This window comes from Orcinus orca, chromosome 1, assembly GCF_937001465.1.
Source record: "Orcinus orca chromosome 1, mOrcOrc1.1, whole genome shotgun sequence".
Classification (NCBI taxonomy): Eukaryota; Metazoa; Chordata; class Mammalia; order Artiodactyla; family Delphinidae; genus Orcinus; species Orcinus orca.
This window is the reverse complement of record NC_064559.1, coordinates 36,839,834-36,859,532: the sequence shown is the minus strand read 5'-3', so window position 1 is coordinate 36,859,532 and position 19,699 is coordinate 36,839,834. Positions and strand designations below refer to the sequence as shown.

The window sequence follows — 19,699 nt, the reverse complement described above, 5'->3', positions numbered from 1 at the left end:
TTCCCTGGTGGCGCAGTGGTTGAGAGTCCGCCTGCCGATGCAGGGGACACAGGTTCGTGCCCCGGTCCGGGAAGATCCCACGTGCCACGGAGCGGCTGGGCCTGTGAGCCATGGCCGCTGAGGCTGAGCGTCGGAGCCTGTGCTCCGCAACGGGAAAATACATGGGACATAAGAAAAGTATGCTATTATTTATCAAGAATTTTTGTGATATTAAATAATTATGAAATTAATTTACTTTAATTCTTACCTTTAAGCTTGATATATATACAGGAAAGCATAATTAAAGATTCAAAAGAGCTCATAAATAAATTATACCTGTTATGTATATATCAAAGTCTGTATACTAAGAGTAAACAATGTAACTTCATTTCAAGTGCCTATGGAATATCAATTAAAATTGATTATATATTATGAAGTACATAATATTCTAAAACGTAGAAACCTTAACAAATTCTAAAAAGTAGAAATAATACAAGTAATATTCTCTGTTAGTCCAGAAGTCTTAGTAACCAATGGAGGAATGCTTCTACCATTTAACACAGCAAAAGTTCCATTAAACTAAGGTTGCTCAATTTAGCAAATAAATAACCAGGATGCCTAGTTAAACATGAATTTCAGGTAAACAATAAACATTTTTTAATATAAGCATGCCCCAAGTATTGCATGGGACATACTTGCACTAGAATTAAACCAGGAATCCTGTATTTTATCTGGCAAATTACCTGGCAAATTAAACTTGAATTTGGGTCTCAAGTCTGGTTCCTCAAGCAAATGAATAAACAGACAAAGAAGGGTGTTACTTTCCTGACTGAGGTGATTAATCCTGATTAGCCATGGGAAATTGGGTTGCTTAAAAGCAACAATGGTGATGATGTATACGTCTGGAATGCAGGGAGATTTCCTGGGCACCTTTTTGCACTATTTTCATGCCCTCTAATTAAAGTCAATGAAAACTATAACAACCCAATACAGGCAGGACTGCTAATGGCCCAGACCCTTCAAGAATAAAAGTTCAGGGCTTCCCTGGTGGTGCAGTGGTTGAGGGTCCGCCTGCCGATGCAGGGGACAAGGGTTCATGCCCCGGTCCGGGATGATCCCACATGCCGCGGAGCGGCTGGGCCCGTGAGCCATGGCCGCTGAGCCTGCACGTCTGGAGCCTGTGCTCCGCAACGGGAGAGGCCACAGCAGTGAGAGGCCCGCGTACCGAAAAAAAAAAAAAGTTCAGGTGATCCCATTACGCAAGGAACCACGATCAGATGAAGTGGTTACTGAGGGTAAAGTGGACATGGAATGAGTAATAGAAGCAGGTAGTTATAAATACTAACTACAACCACATGACCAGTTGCAGAAATAAGAACCATAATAGTTATAAACATTTCTTTCTTATTTTCATATGAATAGATTTGGTCTAAATTAAATTTTTTCTCTTTATTTTTTCATTCCTCTAACATCTAAACAAGATGCGTTAATAGTAGTTTAGCTTATATCTCAGTATTTAAATTACAGGATATCAAAGGGGAGGTATGACTTTGCTTAAAGAGGATCATCTTTGGGGGAGAGAGTTAGCATGTTTTCAGTTTTATGAGGTATAGTTACATTATGTAAGTTGGAAGCATAATTTTGCTATTGCTTTTATCTGGAAGTTAAGCTAAGTATGGTTAAAACAAGTGTGTATAAATACCAAATTTGACAAGGGATGGACCCTGGTAGATTCAAATTATGTCAACTTAACTAAGCAGAAATTACTTTTTCCAGAATTTTCTTCCATGCATAGCACCAAGTTAGTGTTGTCCATAAGAGATGATGGAAGTGAATTAATACCCAAGTTCTGTATATGCTTGAAAGATCAGAGCAGAGCACAAGACATGACTGCAGTTCACACATATTGTTGCTTCTCTGTGCTATCACCTTGTTGGCATTGGGCACAGCCAGGACTACAGCAAACCCAGCTCCTGGAGGATGTCCTCCTTCATGTACTCCAACTCCTGATCCAAGTACATTAGCACTGTGGGGAAGGGCAACAGCTTCTACAAGACATACCCATCTTTGAAGCTGAAGGCTAAGAGGCAGTGAAAGAACAACGTGAACCCCAGTCAATACTCATGGGTATACTCTAATCCATACTGTGACTTCCAGTCTATACTCCACTCAACCATGTGGGTCCCATTTTGGTTTTGCTTCTCCCACTTCACATTCACCTTCCCTTTTTGACTGCCTGCCCTGCGGACCTCAGGCCACGTTAGCAAACATAGAAGAAACAGCCTCCTCTACACTGTTTCACCAGCTGCCAGTACTGTATCAAGTCAGATTCCTGTAGTAAATCCCTTATTTTATATTTATGTATATATAACCCTAACCCTAACCCTAACTGGTTGGTTTTTTTATATACATTTATATATGAAACAGATATAATATTATTTATATTTCTCTGAATGAGTCCTGACTAATATAACTAACTGATATAAATAGACAAGAAAAATAAATTAAAATAAAAGAAACATAAAAAATGGAAAGTAAGAGGTAAAATAATCACTATTGGCAGAGGATATGATTACAAACTGGGTAATCCCAAGAGAATTCAACTGTAAGACTATTATAAATAATAAAAGAATTCAGAAAGTTAACATGCAGAAATCAATAGTGTATATATATATATATATATATATATAAAATGTTAGAATATTTAATGGATGAAAAGACCCAATTTAAAATAGCAAAAATAAAATGCCTAGGTTTAAACACTTCAAGAAATGCAAAATCTATGTTAAGATAATGTTGAAACATTCCTGAAGAAACAAGAGAAAAACACTAAAATGAATGGGGCAGAACATGCCACCCCAAAATAGGCCACTTTGGCATCAGGATTATTTTCAGCTAAAGACACCTGAAAATCAGCAGATGCAAGAAGAGGTTCCTGACCTCCCCTTTTCTTCCTGAAAGCAGATCAAACTCCCAAGTGAAAGATGCCTTTTCTATACCAGGAGGAAAGAACATTTTTATCACCAGAGATGGAGTATTGATTTCACAGAGAAATCTGTACTGAAGGCCTTGTTAAAAATAATGCTTATCTCCCTTTAGCCTCCCTATATATTTTGATACTTTTCCACAATTACTATTCTTTCACCAATCTAATATAGAAGCACTTAGGCCTAACCACTTTGAGGTTCTTCATTTTCCTGTGAAGGCTCCCATGTACGTATAAAAGTAAGATTGATATACTTTTCTCCTATTAATCTATGTTAATTTAATTCTCAAGCCTAGTCAGAGACCCTAAGAGGGCAAAGGGAAAGTTTTCCCTTCCCTACAGTAACATATTCTTGTCTAGGGAGACTCAACATTAAAAAAAAAAAAAAAAAAAAAAAAATCGGGCTTTCCTGGTGGTGCAGTGGCTGGGAGTCCACCTGTCGATGCAGGGGACACGAGTTCGTGCCCCGGTCTAGGAAGATCCCACATGCCGTGGAGCGGCTGGGCGTATGAGCCATGGCTGCTGAGCCTGCGCGTCCGGAGCCTGTGCTCCACAATGGGAGAGGCCACAACAGTGAGAGGCCCGTGTACTGCAAAAAAAAATCTATTCTCCTAAAATTAAGTTAAAAGCTAATCCAACACTGATTTTTTTTCTTTTATTCTAATTTAATTTAATCTATTTTTTATACAGCAGGTTCTTATTAGTTATCCATTTTATACATATTAGTGTATATATGTCAATCCTAATCTCCCAATTCATCACGCTACCACCACCCCCGACCAGTTTCCCCCCTTGGTATCCATACGGTTGTTCTCTACATCTGTGTCTCTATTTCTGCCCTGCAAACCAGTTCATCTATACCATTTTTCTAGGTTCCACATATATGCATTAATATGTGATATTAGTTTTTCTCTTTCTGACTTATTTCACTCTGTACGACAGTCTCTAGGTCCATCCATGCCTCTACAAATGACCCACTTTTGTTCCTTTTTATGGCTGAGTAATATTCCACTGTATATATGTACCACATCTTCTTTATCCATTCATCTGTTGATGGGCATTTAGGTTGCTTCCATGACCTGGCTATTGTAAATAGTGCTGCAATGAACACTGGGGTGCATATGTCTTTATGAATTATGGTATTCTCTGGGTATATGCCCAGTAGTGGGATTGCTGGGTCATATGGTAATTCTATTTTTAGTTTTTTATGGAAGCTCCATAATGTTCTCCATAGTGGCTGTATCAATTTACATTCCCACCAACAGTGCAAGAGGGTTCCCTTTTCTCCACACCATCTCCAGCATTTCTTGTTGGCAGATTTTCTGATGATGCCCATTCTAACTGGTGTGAGGTGATACTTCATTGTAGTTTTGATTTGTATTTCTCTAATAATTAGTGATGCTGAGCAGCTTTTCATGTGTTTCTCGGCCATCTGTATGTCCTCTTTGGAGAAATGTCTATTTACATCTTCTGCCACTTTTTTTATTGGGTTGTTTGTTTTTTTAATATTAAGCTGCATGAGCTGTTTATATATTTTGGAGATTAATCCTTTGTCTGTTGATTCGTTTGTAAATATTTTCTCCCATTCTGAGGGTTGTCTTTTCATCTTGATTATGGTTTCCTTTGCTGTGCAAAAGCTTTGAAGTTTCATAGGTCCCATTTGTTTATTTTTGCTTTTATTTCCATTTCTCTAGGAGGTGGATCAAAAAAGATCTTGCTGTGATTTATGTCAAAGAGTGTTCTTCCTATGTTTTCCTATAAGAGTTTTGTAGTGTCTGATCCCACATTTAGGTCTCAAATCCATTTTGAGTTTATTTTTGTGTATGGTGTTAGGGAGTGTTCTAATTTCATTCTTTTACATGTAGCTGTCCAGTTTTCCCAGCACCACTTATTGAAGAGGCTGTCCTTTCTCCACTGTACATTACTGCCTCCTTTGTCATAGATTAGTTGACCATGGGTGCGTGGGTTTATCTCTGGGCTTTCTATCTTCTTCCATTGATCAATATTTTGGTTTTTGTGCCAGTACCATATTGTCTTGATCACTGTAGCTTTGTAATATAGTCTAAAGTCAGGGAGTCTGATTCCTCCAGCTCCATTTTTTTCCCTCAAGACTGCTTTGACTGTTCGGGGTCTTTTGTGTCTCCATACAAATTTTAAGACTTTTTGTTCTAGTTCTGTAAAAAATGCCGTTGGTAATTTGATAGGAATTGCACTGAATCTGTAGATTGCTTTGGGTAGTACAGTCATCTTCACAATATTGATTCTTCCAATCCAAGAACATGGTATATCTCTCCATCTGTTAGTATCATCTTTACTTTCTTTCATCAGTGTCTTATAGATTTCTGCATACAGATCTTTTGTCTCCCGAGGTAGGTTTATTCCTAGGTATTTTATTCTTTTTGTTGCAATGGTAAATGGGATTTTTTCCTTAATTTCTCTTTCTGATTTTTCATCATAAGTGTATAGGAATGCAAGAGATTACTGTGCATTAATTTTGTATCTTGCAAACTTACCAAATTCATTGATTAGCTCTAGAAGTTTTCTGGTGGCATCTTTAGGGTTCTCTATGTAGAGTATTATGTCATCTGCAAACAGTGGCAGTTTTACTTCTTCTTTTCCAATTTGTATTCCTTTTATTTCTTTTTCTTCTCTGATTGCCGTGGCTAGGACTTCCAAAACTATGTTGAATAATAGTGGCGAGAGTGGATATCCTTGTCTATTTCTGACCTTCTAGGAAATGCTTTCAGTTTTTCACCATTGAGAATGATGTTTGCTGTGAGTTTGTCATATATGGCCTTTATTATGTTGCGGTAGGTTCCCTCTATGCCCACTTTCTGGAGAGTTTTTATCATAAATGGGTGTTAAATTTTGTCAAAAGCTTTTTCTGCATCTATTGAGATGATCATATGGTTTTTCTTCTTCAGTTTGTTAATATGGTGTATCACATTGATTGATTTTCATATATTGAAGAATCTTTGTATCCCTGAGATAAATCCCACTTGGTCATGGTGTATGATCCTTTTAATGTGTTGTTGGATTCTGTTTGCTAGTATCTTGTTGAGAATTTTTGCATCTATATTCATCAGTGACATTAGTTTGTAATTTCCTTTTTTTGTAGTATTTTTGTCCGGTTTGGGTATCAGGGTGATGGTGGCCTCATAGAATGAGTTTGGGAGTGTTCCTTCCTCTGCAGGTTTTTGGAAGAGTTTGAGAAGGATGGGTGTTAGCTCTTCTCTAAATGTTTGATAGAATTCATCTGTGAAACCATCTGGTCCTGGACTTTTGTTTGTTGGAAGATTTTTAATCATAGTTTCAATTTCAGTGCTTGTGATTGGTCTGTTCATATTTTCTATTTCTTCCTGGTTCAGTCTTGGAAGTTTATACCTTTCTAAGAATTTGTCCATTTCTTCCAGGTTGTCCATTTTATTGGCATAGAGTTGCTTGTAGTAGTCTCTTAGGATGCTTTGTATTTCTGTGGTGTCTGTTGTAACTTCTCCTTTTTCATTTCTAATTTTATTGATTTGAGTCCTCTCCCTCTTTTTCTTGATGAGCCTGGCTAATGGTTTATCAATTTAGTTTATCTTCTCAAAGAACCAGCTTTTAGTTTTATTGATCCTTGCTATTGTTTTCTTTGTTCTATATCATTTTTTCTGCTCTGATCTTTATTTCTTTCCTTCTGCTAACTTTGGGTTTTGTTTGTTCTTCTTTCTCTAGCTCCTTTAGGTGTAATGTTAGACTGTTTATTTGAAACTTGTCTTGTTTCTTGATGTAGGCTTGTATTGCTATAAGCTTCCCTCTTAGAACTGCTTTTGCTGCATTCCACAGGTTTTGGATCGTTGTTTTTTCATTGTAATTTGTCTCTAAGTATTTTTTGATTTCCTCTTTGATTTCTTCAGTGATCTCTTGTTTATTTAGCAATGTATTGTTTAGCCTCCATGTCCAACACTGATTTTTAAATATGCCTAACTTTAAAGTTCACATAGAAAAATATACAAATACATATTGTCAGGAAAATCCTAGAAAAGAAAGGTAATAAGATAGGACTACCCATATTATTATTAAAGTATATTATAAAACATCAGTAAGTAGATGACTGTGAAATGTGTATATTAATGTATAGGCAAAACAACAGCATTGAATAGAAAGTCCAGAAATAAACCCAGATATATATAAGAATTTCATATAGTATCAAAAAACACTCTCCTATCAGTAAATTGAAGATAGACTTTTTAACAAATAATGTATGGATAATAGGAAAGCCATATGGAAAAATACAGACTGGGACATGTACCTCATACTGTATACTCTATAATGACTCCAAATGAATCAAAGCTTTAAATATTAATAAATATGAAAGCATAAAAAGTAGTAGAAGAAATCTAGGCAAATAGTTCAAAATCTTGTATTTGGGAAGACCTTTTAAATTAAGACCTGAAATTCAGAAGCCTTTTTAAAAGGAAGACTGATAAATTTGACAACATAAAGAAATTTCTCTTCAAGAAAAAACGTACCAAAGCCAAGTCAAAAGAAAAATAATATACTTGGGGGAAAAGTTGCAGCTCATATAAGAAACAAGGTCTAAACCCTAATACACATAGATTCATGTGAATATGTGTATGTATATAGCTTAGAAATTAAGAATAAAATGGTCAACAGGTTAATAGAAAAAAGAGGCAAAGTACATGCCAAGTAATTCACAAATATTTATTCACAATAAGTGTAAACATCTCTTGAACATATTAAAATATGCTCAATTTTACTCAGAATAAGTGAAGTATACATTTAAACTATAGTAAGATTTCATTGTTACCTCTAAAATAGGAAATTTTTCAAAATTTTTACAAGGTTTGAAAGTTTGACAGCACACTTAGTTGGAAAGTTTATAGAGAGACAGACATTTGTATACTCTGTAAAACCATGTAACTCCTACAGAGAGCAATTTGGAAATAACTTTCAAATTTTCAAATATGTGTATTCTTTGACCCAGGAATCCCACCTTGAGAATTTACCCTACAGATATGACTTATATGTACAAGGTTATGTATTAGAGCATAGGTTAGAACAGCAAAAGATTGGAAATATTCATGGATCCATCAAAGAGATTACTAATCCATGATACATCACACAATAAAATTCTATGCAGTTGTAAAAGGGAATTAATGAGAGACCTCTCTGTGCACAAACATAGAGATATCTCCTGTTTATATTGGTAAGTAAAAAATAAAGCAAGATTCAAAACTACTTTTCTTATTGGAATGGTGCAAAATAAAAATATATACTAATTTCTTAGCTTGTATATGTAAAAGTAAACACTGAAAAGGTACATAAGAAGCCAGTAAAGGTGGATCCCTGTTTAAGGATGGAAAGGAATGGTGCAATGGCAATGGACTGGAAGTGAGAATTCTCAATGTATACCTTTTTACATCTTTTTTTTAATATATGAATACATTAGCTATTTTTTAAAAATTAATTTAAAAGAAAAGTATCGTCTCTAGCTTGCCTCTCACTCACCCTTCTGAACAGCTGAATTCTATTTGTGATCCAAAAGAGTAATCTGTCTTAGCTGTCACTTGCCCGTTAAGTAATTCTCCTGGGTTTCCGCATCGTTTCTCTGAGAGAAAAATTAAAATGATGATTAGTGATTACATGTATTCATGGATATGGCATTTGAAAAGAGAGCTGATGGATCACTGTGGTAATAAAGTCTATGGCCCAGGATTTAACACACTGACCAGGGAGCTAAGCTCCATTCTACATCTCCAGTGTGTACTTTGAACTTAAGCCACTCAAAATGCATGTCCTTGGTCACAAAAGAAACAAAAAAAGTATAGATTGTGTGTGTATACCCCTACTACTGGAAAAACATCACAGAATTTATTCTCAACTAAGTGAATCACAGCATCTTCTTCCAAACACAGCACATATTTGGGGTGAGGTTTCTTTGAAAACTGCATTGCCATTTTCTAGCAACATAACTTTTTATAATTTTATAGAGTGAATCTAGTTTTCAACGTACTAAAATTGAATTTGTAGTTCACTTCCAAAAAAAATTTCTTACTGAATATATTGTAAAGGATAGACATTTTCCAATGCAACTAGGTGGCTCCCAATTTTTTTGTTTTATTCATTTGTTTGTTTATGTTTTTCAAAAAGTGGCACACATGTGTACATTGAAATCAGTAACTGACAAACCAAATTGTTTCTTAGTGACCCAAGACACTCATTTGCATTCATAAAGCTTAGTTCCTGAGATAAATTTGCAAAGAAGTAAAAAGCACAAATAAGAAAAATAAATGTTCATACTTACTGACACAGAATTCCCTGTATTTCCAACTGCCTGTTGAGTCACAGGTAACACCATGACTTCTTGAACTTGTCCTACTGTAGCCAGGGCGGCAGCTGTATTTCAGAGTAGTTCCAGTTTCGAACTCTGTCTCATTCAACTCATTTATTGGAGAAGCAAATTGTAAATAAGGTGGAGGACCACAATTGCCTGGACACCAAAATGACAAAACACCAAAAGTTATAGCTTGGGACACAGCATCTTAAAATTTCAGTAGCATTACTTTAGAGCAGGAACCATTCTTTTCTTCTCTAATCAAGAAAAATAGTAACTCCTATTATCCCCACTGTTCAGTGAATCCAGTGAATAATTAGTAATACATGTTTGTTGATTAATGACAATGATCCTGATAAAAGCCATAAATTTTTCACCCCTTCTCTCCTGTAAATGAGATGATTTAACTTAAAAGGATGGCAGACATGATTTCATCAGCCTATCAGTTTCCCCATATCTGCTGACTCAGATATATCCATGCAAATCCAGAAGTCCTACAATTTCCTTCAACAGAAACATTATTTCATTAATAATAACATTATGTAACATAGGTTGACTCAGGGAACAGAAACTGGGTGGCTGGGAGAAGGATGAGAATAACATCTCTCATTTGTACTTTTTTGTACCCTTTGGATTTTGAGTGATCTGAAGGGAGACGTATAGAGCCCTTGAAGCATAAAAATCTTCATCCTGCTTTGCCTGCAAGAATGAAATATAGGGCTGATTTACCTTTCAGGAGCCACAGTAGAATAATATACTTCCCCTGTCCATTCTGGATAAACCCACAGACAGTGAAGATTGTTTAGTCAGGCTGACAGATAATACAGATTTGTTTCAAGTCTTGGTTGGGGACAAATAGTTTTGGAAATTCCTGGAGAAGAAATTCTAACGGAAAATGTCTATAAAATGGACTCTTTTATGGGTAAAGCAAATTCCCCTTATATTCTAAATAATTCCAAATCCCCTTAAGTTCAGAATTCCAAGTAAATTCCAAACTTCTGATCAAATAAACCCTTTGTTGCTGAAGCTGGATTTCTGCTAAAAGCTTAATCAGCTCTCCGCTAGTCTTGAAAGTGAATGAGTAGATGATCTTGAATGTTTGTTGACAATCTGAACTTGTCTCCCTATTACTCACCAAGAACAGTAGCCAACAGAGCAGCAACCAAGGTCACTTGGAACAGAATTGGATCAGAGACTCTCCAGGGCCCAGAGAAAGGCCAAGATGCCATTGTCCCCTTTCTATGAAGGATCATAACTGGAGCTCTCTGTTGCTTCGCTGACACTTTTCTGCTGAAAGAACTCAATTTAATAAACAATCATTGAATTCCTGTTTGTCATAAAGCACTAGGATCAATACTATGGGATCCATGTCTTGAAGAAATTACAGCCTAGAGTGAAAGAAAAGATAGGCGCATAAATGTTACAACACAAAACAGTGGGTGTTAACCTCTGCAGAAGCACTCTGCTCTTAAGAGAGATTAATTCCAAGTGGAGAGATGGTAGGTGGCTGAATCTGAGTCAGGTATGCTGTAAATGTTAGAAAATGGATGCAGGGCAAATTGGGGGAGCAGTAGATAACACTACAATTTGGCTGCAAAGTAAGGTGTTGGAGATGGTTGTTAAGTAGGAGGCAGCTCATAGGTGTGTCTGAATGGGTTGTAAGGGCCAAGGTTAGGAACTTATGGACACTATTCTTTCGGGAGTAAGAGCCATTGTTTGTTGTTTAGATTTTGGTTTTGCTTTATTTGTTTTTAATATGTCCTTAGAGTGACACATTATTGTGCTTTAAGATCACTAGAGTGGATGCATACATGATAGATTGAAGTGAACAGAGAGGAGAAATGGAGAGGTTGATTAAGAAGACAATTGTGATTGGCCAGGTGAGCCACAAAGATGATCTGACCAAGGAAACAGCAGAGGAGTTAGAGAAAAGGAAACAAATGTAAAACAAAACAAAACAGGACTTCCCTGGTGGTGCAGTGGTTAAGAATCCTCCTGCCAACGCAGGGGACACGGACTAGATCCCTGGTCCAGGAAGATCCCACATGCCATGGAGCAACTAAGCCCGTGTATCACAACTACTGAGCCCATGCTCTAGAGCCTGCGAGCCATAACTACTGAGCCCGTGTGCCACAACTACTGAAGCCCGTGTGCCTACAGCCCATGCTCCACAACAAGAGAAGCCACCACAATGAGAAGCCTGCACACCACAAAGAAGAGTAGCCCCCACTTGCCGCAACTAGAGAAAGCCCACACGCAGCAACAAAGACCAAATGCAGCCAAAAATATTTTTTTAATTAAAATAATAATAGTTCAAAAAAATGTTTTAAAGCAGAAAATGATAAGATAGAGAAAAAGAGTTGGATCAGTATGTATAACGTTGGGAGTTCCTCATGACAACTGTCAACCAAGGCAATAAACCAAGCAATTTGCAGTTTTGGAAAAAAATCGTTTTATCTATAGATATAGATATATGTAGATATATATAGATATATAAACAAAAATAAAAATATATGGGACAAATGTACTTTCATTACTTAATCAGACTATTTAAAGACATATTTAAAGCAAAATCATGAAGGATGTTTTTCTCTTCACCACACTCCTGTTCCCATTGGAAATAAACAGTATACCTTAAATTTACATTAGAAATAGTCTCTGTCCTCAAAGGAATATATGAAGTTAAGTCCCAATGAAATATTAAACTTCATCTTTTATTCTGATATTTCTGTTAGATCCACACGATTCTTACGCTCCACATGTGTCCATAATTCATACTAATTGCATATCCATTTAGATAAAGGGAGTCCCCTCAATATTTCCCTCAAAGATGTTTCTGTCCCAAACTGAGGGGAAAAAAGTTCATAGTGGCCCTTCACACTATGTGTAGGGCCCCAACTTCTTCATTGAGCAAGGACTCATCTAAACTTATCTTTCTAAAACTCAGTTCTCACATTCAGTCCTCCACCTGCTGTCAGTTGTGGGCAACTCCACCCCACGTACATCCTATCCCATGAGCTCTGGACACGGCCACTAGAACAATTCCACCAAAAAATAAGTTTAACCTGTTGAACAATTTATCAAATACGTTGGTTACTAAAAATATGTTTGCAGAATTTGTACTGAATGAATTGAGAAGAGCCAGGACCAGGGTTCTGAGCCCCTTTCTTGTTTCCCCCTCTCTCTTTTCCTAATACCTCCATCCTGATCTCTAGTCTCTACTCCTTCTGTGCTAGCAGTCTCATGAGACTGGAGACAGTTGCAGGTAACAAAAATACTGAAAATGCTGCTTCAAAGAACATATTCATTCGCTATGTTCAAAAAGAATATTTATAATCATTGAATGTATTCAAAATGAATATATCTTAGAACAACATTAAGTAAATTGATAATGTGATAAATTCAACAGATCGATTTCAGTGAACTGATCCTTCAGGAATGGGCATTCACCAAACTGGTTTCCAATGATTAACTTTTTAGTTATAATCCAGCTGGTCTGGACACCCTGGATCCCTGACATTTCCAAACACTTTCTTACCTCCTACCCCTGCCCGTATCATCTTCCCTCTCACACTTTCCTCTTTAATTCCTACTTATTGTAGCCATCCCTTCTCCAATGTCCCCTCCTATCCTCCAGACCAGACTCTAACTTCCAATTACAATTGAGTGTTTATAACTCTGATTCTGACTTGGCTTAACTGACATCTGAAGTCTGTCTTCCCCACTGGACCATAAGTTCCTTGAAGTCAGAAGGTGGGCTCTTAATCATGCCCTACATGGTACCTAGCGCCGTGCCTCATTCAAAGTGCTCAATAAATGTTTGTTGAATTTACACTCAAAAGCACCTAGTGCTAAAATATGTTTTAAAGAAAAATAACACTGTTCCATATCTATTCTTACAGTGTTTGCTGTGTCAAGGTCAGATTTTAGCTGATTTTTAAAAAAGGCACATCTTGGGCTTCCCTGGTGGCGCTGTGGTTGAGAGTCCGCCTGCCGATGCAGGGGACGCGGGTTCGTGCCCCGGTCCGGGAAGATCCCACATGCCGCGGAGCGGCTGGGCCTGTGAGCCATGGCCGCTGAGTCTGTGCATCCGGAGCCTGTGCTCCGCAACAGGAGAGGCCACAACAGTGAGAGGCCCGAGTACGGCAAAAAAAAAAAAGGCACATCTTAATAAGAACAGACCCTAGCGATTTTACTCTCGGCTATTCCCCATTCTTAACCCGAAGTTATCATATCATCAACCATAAAACATAGGATAGTAAGGAGGGAAGGAATAAACAAACACCACAGGTTATGACAGGAGCGAAAAGGCAGCCACACGTACAGACCCTACCTTGTGGTGAGGGATTTACATCACACATCTTGTAACAGGGCCACAGACCCAGTGCTGGGGACACAGCAGGATAGTGTGTGGCCAGACCCTGGGCATGGAATCAGACCCAGGCCACGCAGGTTCAAACCTGGTTCCACCACATGGGAACTGTGTACCCATGGGCAAGATACTCAGCCCTCTGAGCTCCTCTAAGCTTCAACTTCCTTTTTCATAAAATAAAAATAACTACACATGTCTCCCAGAATTGCTGAGAGGGCTTGGTTTGGAGCATGGACAGCACATAGTAAATATTCATGAGAAACGTTAAGGAAAAGGGTGACAGAACTGGTGTTGGAAGGTGATTCTGACAGAATGAGAACTCCTAGAGTCAAAACATCATCATAATGATATAAAATTATAATGGCTGCAATTCCAGGGAACTTTAGCTAAGCCCTGGTGAAGAGGAAAACACGCTGGACTTGGGGCAGAAGTCTTGGTCAGGTCTTCACTGTGGCCCGTGATAACAGTGAAACCCAGTGCCGCACCCAGAGCAGCAAAGCTGGCACCCACGGCGGGGTCCGTCCTGGGCTTATTCTTCCCTCACCAGGATGTCTTCCTATAAGGAACTCATCCACCCCATGACTTTGACCATCATCCATGAATCACTCACAGACCTCTGGGCCCCGTTGTCTCCTATAAGTGCAGAAACATACATGTTCCATAAACTCAGTTGTTAATAAAAAATCTTACTCTGGGGCTTCCCTGGTGGCGCAGTGGTTGAGAGTCCGCCTGCCGATGCAGGGGACATGGGTTCGTGCCCCGGTCCGGGAAGATCCCACATGCCGCGGAGCGGTTGGGCCCGTGAGCCATGGCCGCTGAGCCTGCGCGTCCGGAGCCTGTGCTCCACAACGGGAGAGGCCACAACAGTGAGAGGCCCGCGTACCGCAAAAAAAAAAAAAAAAAAAAAAAAAAATTACTCTGCCCTATTACTTATCACATGTCAATTTTGAGCCATTCAGGCCTGCCTCCTTTACTTTTGTTAATAATTAGAAAATTCCTGTGCTGAGCCTCATGACTGTGGATCTTTCTAAAAGTCGGTGAAAGAAATTTCAGCAAAATAAGAAGGAATTTTTTTCTCTTCCCCTGAAGCTACAGAAAAGCAGATATCTACATCATAAAATTGATCTGCAAATGTTATACCTAACAAAGGAGATTGTTTCTCTACCACTTGAGCATAGTCTTCAACCCTGGAAAAGTCTATAATTCTGACTGGTTATCTTAGCAAATTATTTTTTGTCTTGGATAATATTTAAATTAACTATTCTGTTTTTTTTTTTTTTTTTTTTTTTTTTTTTTGCCATACGTGGGCCTCTCACTGTTGTGGCCTCTCCCGTTGCAGAGCACAGGCTCCGGACGCGCAGGCTCAGCGGCCATGGCTCATGGGCTCAACTGCTCCGCGGCATGTGGGATCTTCCCGGACCGGGGTACTAACCCGCATCCCCTGCATTGGCAGGCGGACTCTCAAACACTGCGCCACCAGGGAAGCCCAACTATTCTGTTTTTGAAAGTTATAAATACTCGTGAGTTTTCTTTGCAAATCCAAAAATAAATTGTTACACTTTCTTCTTCACTTAAAATCCTGAATGTAAATTAAAACTTTTGACTGTTGGATTTCTTTTTTTTTTTTTTTAATTTCAGCTTTATTGAGACATACTTAAATTGTAAGATACTTAAAGTGTACATCATGGTGATTTGACAAGCCTATACATTATGAAAGGATTTCCCCCTGCTCCCCCATCTAATTAATTAACACATCCATCACATCACATATTTATCTTTTTCCCCCAGTTTCATTGAAAAATAATTGGCATACATCATTGCATAAGTTTAAGTTGTACAGCATGAAGATTTGATTTACACATATTGTGAAATGATTACCATAATAGGTCCAGCAAACCTCTATCTTCTCATATAGATACAATCAAAAGAAAACAAAGAGGACTTCCCTGGTGGTCCAGCATTTAAGACTTCTCCTTCCAATGCAGGGGATGTGGGTTCGCGCCCTGGTTGGGGAACTAAGATCCCACATGCCCTGGGGCAACCACCCAGAGCCCGAGCACCACAGCTAGAGAGCCCACGTGCTGCAACTACTGAGCCCACACTCCACAACAAAGATGCCCCGTGCAGCAACTAAGACAAAGATCCCCCGTGCAGCAACTAAGACCCGATGCAGTCAAATAAATATATATATATATATTTTTTTTAAATGTAGTAACACTTAAAATTTAAAAAAAGAAAACAAAGAAAATAAAAAGGAGAAATTTTTCCTTGTGATGAGAACTCATGATTAATTCTCAACAACTTTCCTATATATCATGCAGCAGTGTTAGCTGTAGTCATCATGTTGTACATTGCATGCCTAGCACTTATTTATCTCATAAGTGGAAGCTTGTACCTTTTGACCACATTCTTCCAATTCCTCCCACCACCCCACCCCCACTCTCCACCTCTGGTAACAACAAGTCTCTTTCTATAAATTTGTTCTGGGTTTTCTGTTGTTGTTTGTTTGTTTTAGATTCCACATAGAAGCGTATCTTCTTTTTTTTTTTCTGGAAATAACATTTAAGTTCTACTCTCTTAGCAGATTTCAATTGTACAATACAGTGTTATCACCATGTTTAACATTAAATCCTCAAATCTTCTTCATCTTATAGCTGAAAACTTATATCCCTTTACCAACCTCTCCATGTTTCTCCCACCCCCCAGTTCCTGACAACCACTTCTTAGATTTCTTATTTAAGCAAAAACCAAACCAAAACAAAAACCCTTTTTCAAAATTTGTTATAATACGACTCAAGGTTCAGCTCAGTATTTCCAACTGCTTCATTTGTATCTCCCAGGCACCTTGAATCCAACATATCCCAAACTAAACATACTATCTTCCTTTCAACACTGCTTCACCTTTGCTTTCTGTCTCAGCTAAGGTAATAATCACCATCCAGTCTCCCAGACTAGAAACCTGAATCATCCTAGCCTCCTCTCGCTTGCCACCTTTCCATATTCAGAGTCACCAAGTCTTGTCCCATTGGCTGTAGCAACACTAGAATCTGTCATTCTCTCTTATACCCACTTCCATAGTCCTGGTTTATGTTCTCCTAGTTCCCTTCACCCCAGCCTCCACCACAGCAAAAGCCTTCAACAACTGTAAGCCACCTTCCATGTTGATGCAGTTATATTCCTAAAAAGCAATTTACTTAAAAATATCCATGGTCCCCAATTCTCTAGGTCCCCACAACTCTCCCAACTCTCCCTCTACTTCTGCTCACTTAAAACATTGTGCTTCAACCACATGCAAGTGCTTACCTTTCCCAAAACATATCCTGGAACTTTCTAAACACCTTCAAGCATTATCGTATGATGTCTCTTGTGCGTGGATACTCTTACCTCCAGCCTCCCCGTGATGCACTATCCAGATCAAATGCCACCTCCTTGGTGAAGAACTGCCCAACCCTCTCCTCAGGAAATATCAGTCTCTGCTATGCTTCCCTAATACTTTGCTGATACCTTCATTGTAACACCACACTGTATTGTAACTATTCACTTTTGCCTCTTGCAGTAGATTATAGGTCCCTTGGAGACAAAGAAGGTGTTTATTCAGCCTTCCACTTTCTAACCCAATATTAACTGGCATAATAATAGTTATCCAATAAATGTGAAATAAATGAAATTTAATTTTGTTTTATCTTCAGAGTGAGAATGAATAAATGAAATTTAATTTTGTTTTACCTTCAGAGTGAGAATGACTAAATACCTACTGAGGACCAAATGAAATAATATGTAGGAAGTGCTTTATAAATTTTGAAGAGATGATTCAGTGATTCGACTTCCCTTACTAGTTCTCAGGATGTGCAGTGGCTCAGTGGGCCAGGTGTAGCATTTACAATTCATCATCATGACCCACTGTGGTCCTTCAGCAGAGCCTGCATAGGACTCAGCAAACCACAGAGTATGGAGATGGAGCCTAGGACTTGTGAGCTGAGGAGACCTGAATTTGAGTCCCAGCAATACCAGTCAATTTCTATGACCTTGAAGAAGCTACATCAGCTCCTCAGATCTCAGTTTCTCACCCTTAAAATGATGACATTAAACTTGGATTATCTTTCTATTCCCTACAAACCCTAGAATTCTGTAATTGCCCACTGAAAATCTAAGACTTCCCTAGCAAATGCCCTCTTATTTCAATGACATCATCACCTTTTAAATTCATATAGAAATGAAACCAGCTCAAGAACTATAGTCACCATGGAGGGTCTCTTATGAAAAATACCATTGGCACTTGCCGAGGCAGTACAATTTGAGAGGCTCTGGGAAAATCCTCAGCCTCCAAATTTCTCCTCCCATTAGAGATTACTTTTTAAGTCAATGTATTTATTTTATCTAAACTCCCTTTTTAAAAATTCAGATACCTCTGGAAAGAATTAATTTTTCTCCAATCTCAGATGGAGTGTCTCCTGACTTACGCCTGCACTCTCAATCACATAACTTTCAGACTCCAGAAAGAACTTGCTTCCACAAAATTCTCTTCTTTCCTAGAATTTCTTTCTCTCTCTATCAGCTCCTTCCTTCTGTACCCATATTATATTCAAATGTATCTCTACACTTAATACAAAACTTCTATGATGCTTCTTCCTCTTCTGGGCACTCTACTTTGTATTCTCCTTTAGTACTACATTTAGGGACAGAACAGCAGTCAGCAAAGAGACGGGTGGTTGAAGAATTAAAACTAAAACCAGAGAAGTACTACGTCTTGCTCAACCAAGGGAGAAGGGAATTTCAAGAAGTGAAGTTAATCAACATTGCCAGATTCAAAAAGTGAGGGAGAGAAAGGAGATGAGGGCAATAAAGGCTTCTAGCTTCAGAAACTAACTGGAGGCTGACCAATATCCTCCTTGTGATTAAATCTAAAGGTCTTTGCTATCAGTGGTAGAGGAGATGTAGAGGGGTTAATAAAATCTCTAAAGGAAATTGCACCAATTTTCAGAATGTAGACTCTGAAAACCAGGTCTCCTGTGACTCCCTTTGGGACATCTGGCTTACATCCTGCCTCAGCTACCCTACGTGGAGAGGTAGTAAAGGATTAACAAACAAACACACTCAACTTTTAGATGCAATAATAAGAGCAACTTCTTACTTCTTTTTTGCTTCAGTGTATTTTATTAGCATGCATTATTATTCCCCTATTTATAATAGAAAATTGAGGATCAGTAGGGGTTAAAAGTACTTTCCAAGTCACACTGTCCCCTAATGCAGTATCCCTGAAAAGATTTCTGTTGAAAACACCCCCAAGTTTGGTCTCTGCATTATCCTTCTAATCTTGTATTCCTTAAAGGGCCAAACTACCAGCCTTTCCCCCAAGGTGCCCTGGATACTCCACTGACCTGCAGGTAGCCGAGGAAGAAGACTCTGTCATCGTGCCTTGGGTAGTGTGTAAGTGAGCAAAACTGCTTTGTTCTGTAATAGGCTTAGTTCCTCCCCAGATAAGAGTTTACCAGAGCACCCTGAAGCTGGCTAGTAATTGCTCCACCAAAAAGTCCCTGAATTCCAGCCATGTGGTTGGCTGTTCAGGGACGGCCAAATAGAAATGGATGGGCAGAGACTCCCTACTGGCTCAGTGAATGATTAACAGCATAAGTAAAGCAACCGTGTTTATCTAATCACCTTCCTCTTCACTAGCCCTCTTTCTTGATAACATGTCGCAATTGTTTACTTTCTCCTCTGCCAACCATTTCCCCTAAGTGAAAAGGTAATATAAATGTGACGCCAGAATTCTTTTTTTTCTTTTTATAAACAAAAGAGGGTTATACAAGATGCAAACCAGCTAGCCTGGAAACCTTAGATACTGCAGGGTTCAGACTAGGTCCACAAAAATGATCCACTTTCTGTGATTCTAGGTCCAGCAGGCTTTCCTTGCGTTCAGGGACAGATGACCTTCCCCTGTACTGGTCTCCATCCCACTCCAAGAAAGTACAGAGAGTGAAGAGTTCCGGTAATATGCTGAGTTGCTTGGCACATGATCAGTACTCCA

At 38.5% G+C, this 19,699-nt stretch overlaps 1 protein-coding gene across 2 annotated transcripts in view; it reads right to left on the bottom strand.

Annotated features, from left to right (window-relative positions):
* C4BPA (complement component 4 binding protein alpha) overlaps window positions 1–19,217 on the bottom strand; it is a 41,615-nt gene extending 22,398 nt beyond the window's left edge. The window contains exons 1-4 of one of the 2 annotated variants that reach the window (XM_033410462.2): window positions 19,053–19,217; window positions 10,438–10,592; window positions 9,273–9,458; window positions 8,477–8,576 (exon numbers count right to left, since the gene is read on the bottom strand). In XM_033410462.2, coding sequence (XP_033266353.2) covers window positions 8,477–8,576; window positions 9,273–9,458; window positions 10,438–10,592; window positions 19,053–19,084 — 473 coding nt within the window. In that variant the 5' untranslated portion in view covers window positions 19,085–19,217. The remainder of the gene's footprint in view (window positions 1–8,476; window positions 8,577–9,272; window positions 9,459–10,437; window positions 10,593–19,052) is intronic. The other variant, XM_033410463.2, reaches the window with a different exon arrangement.
* Window positions 19,218–19,699: the final 482 nt, after the last annotated feature.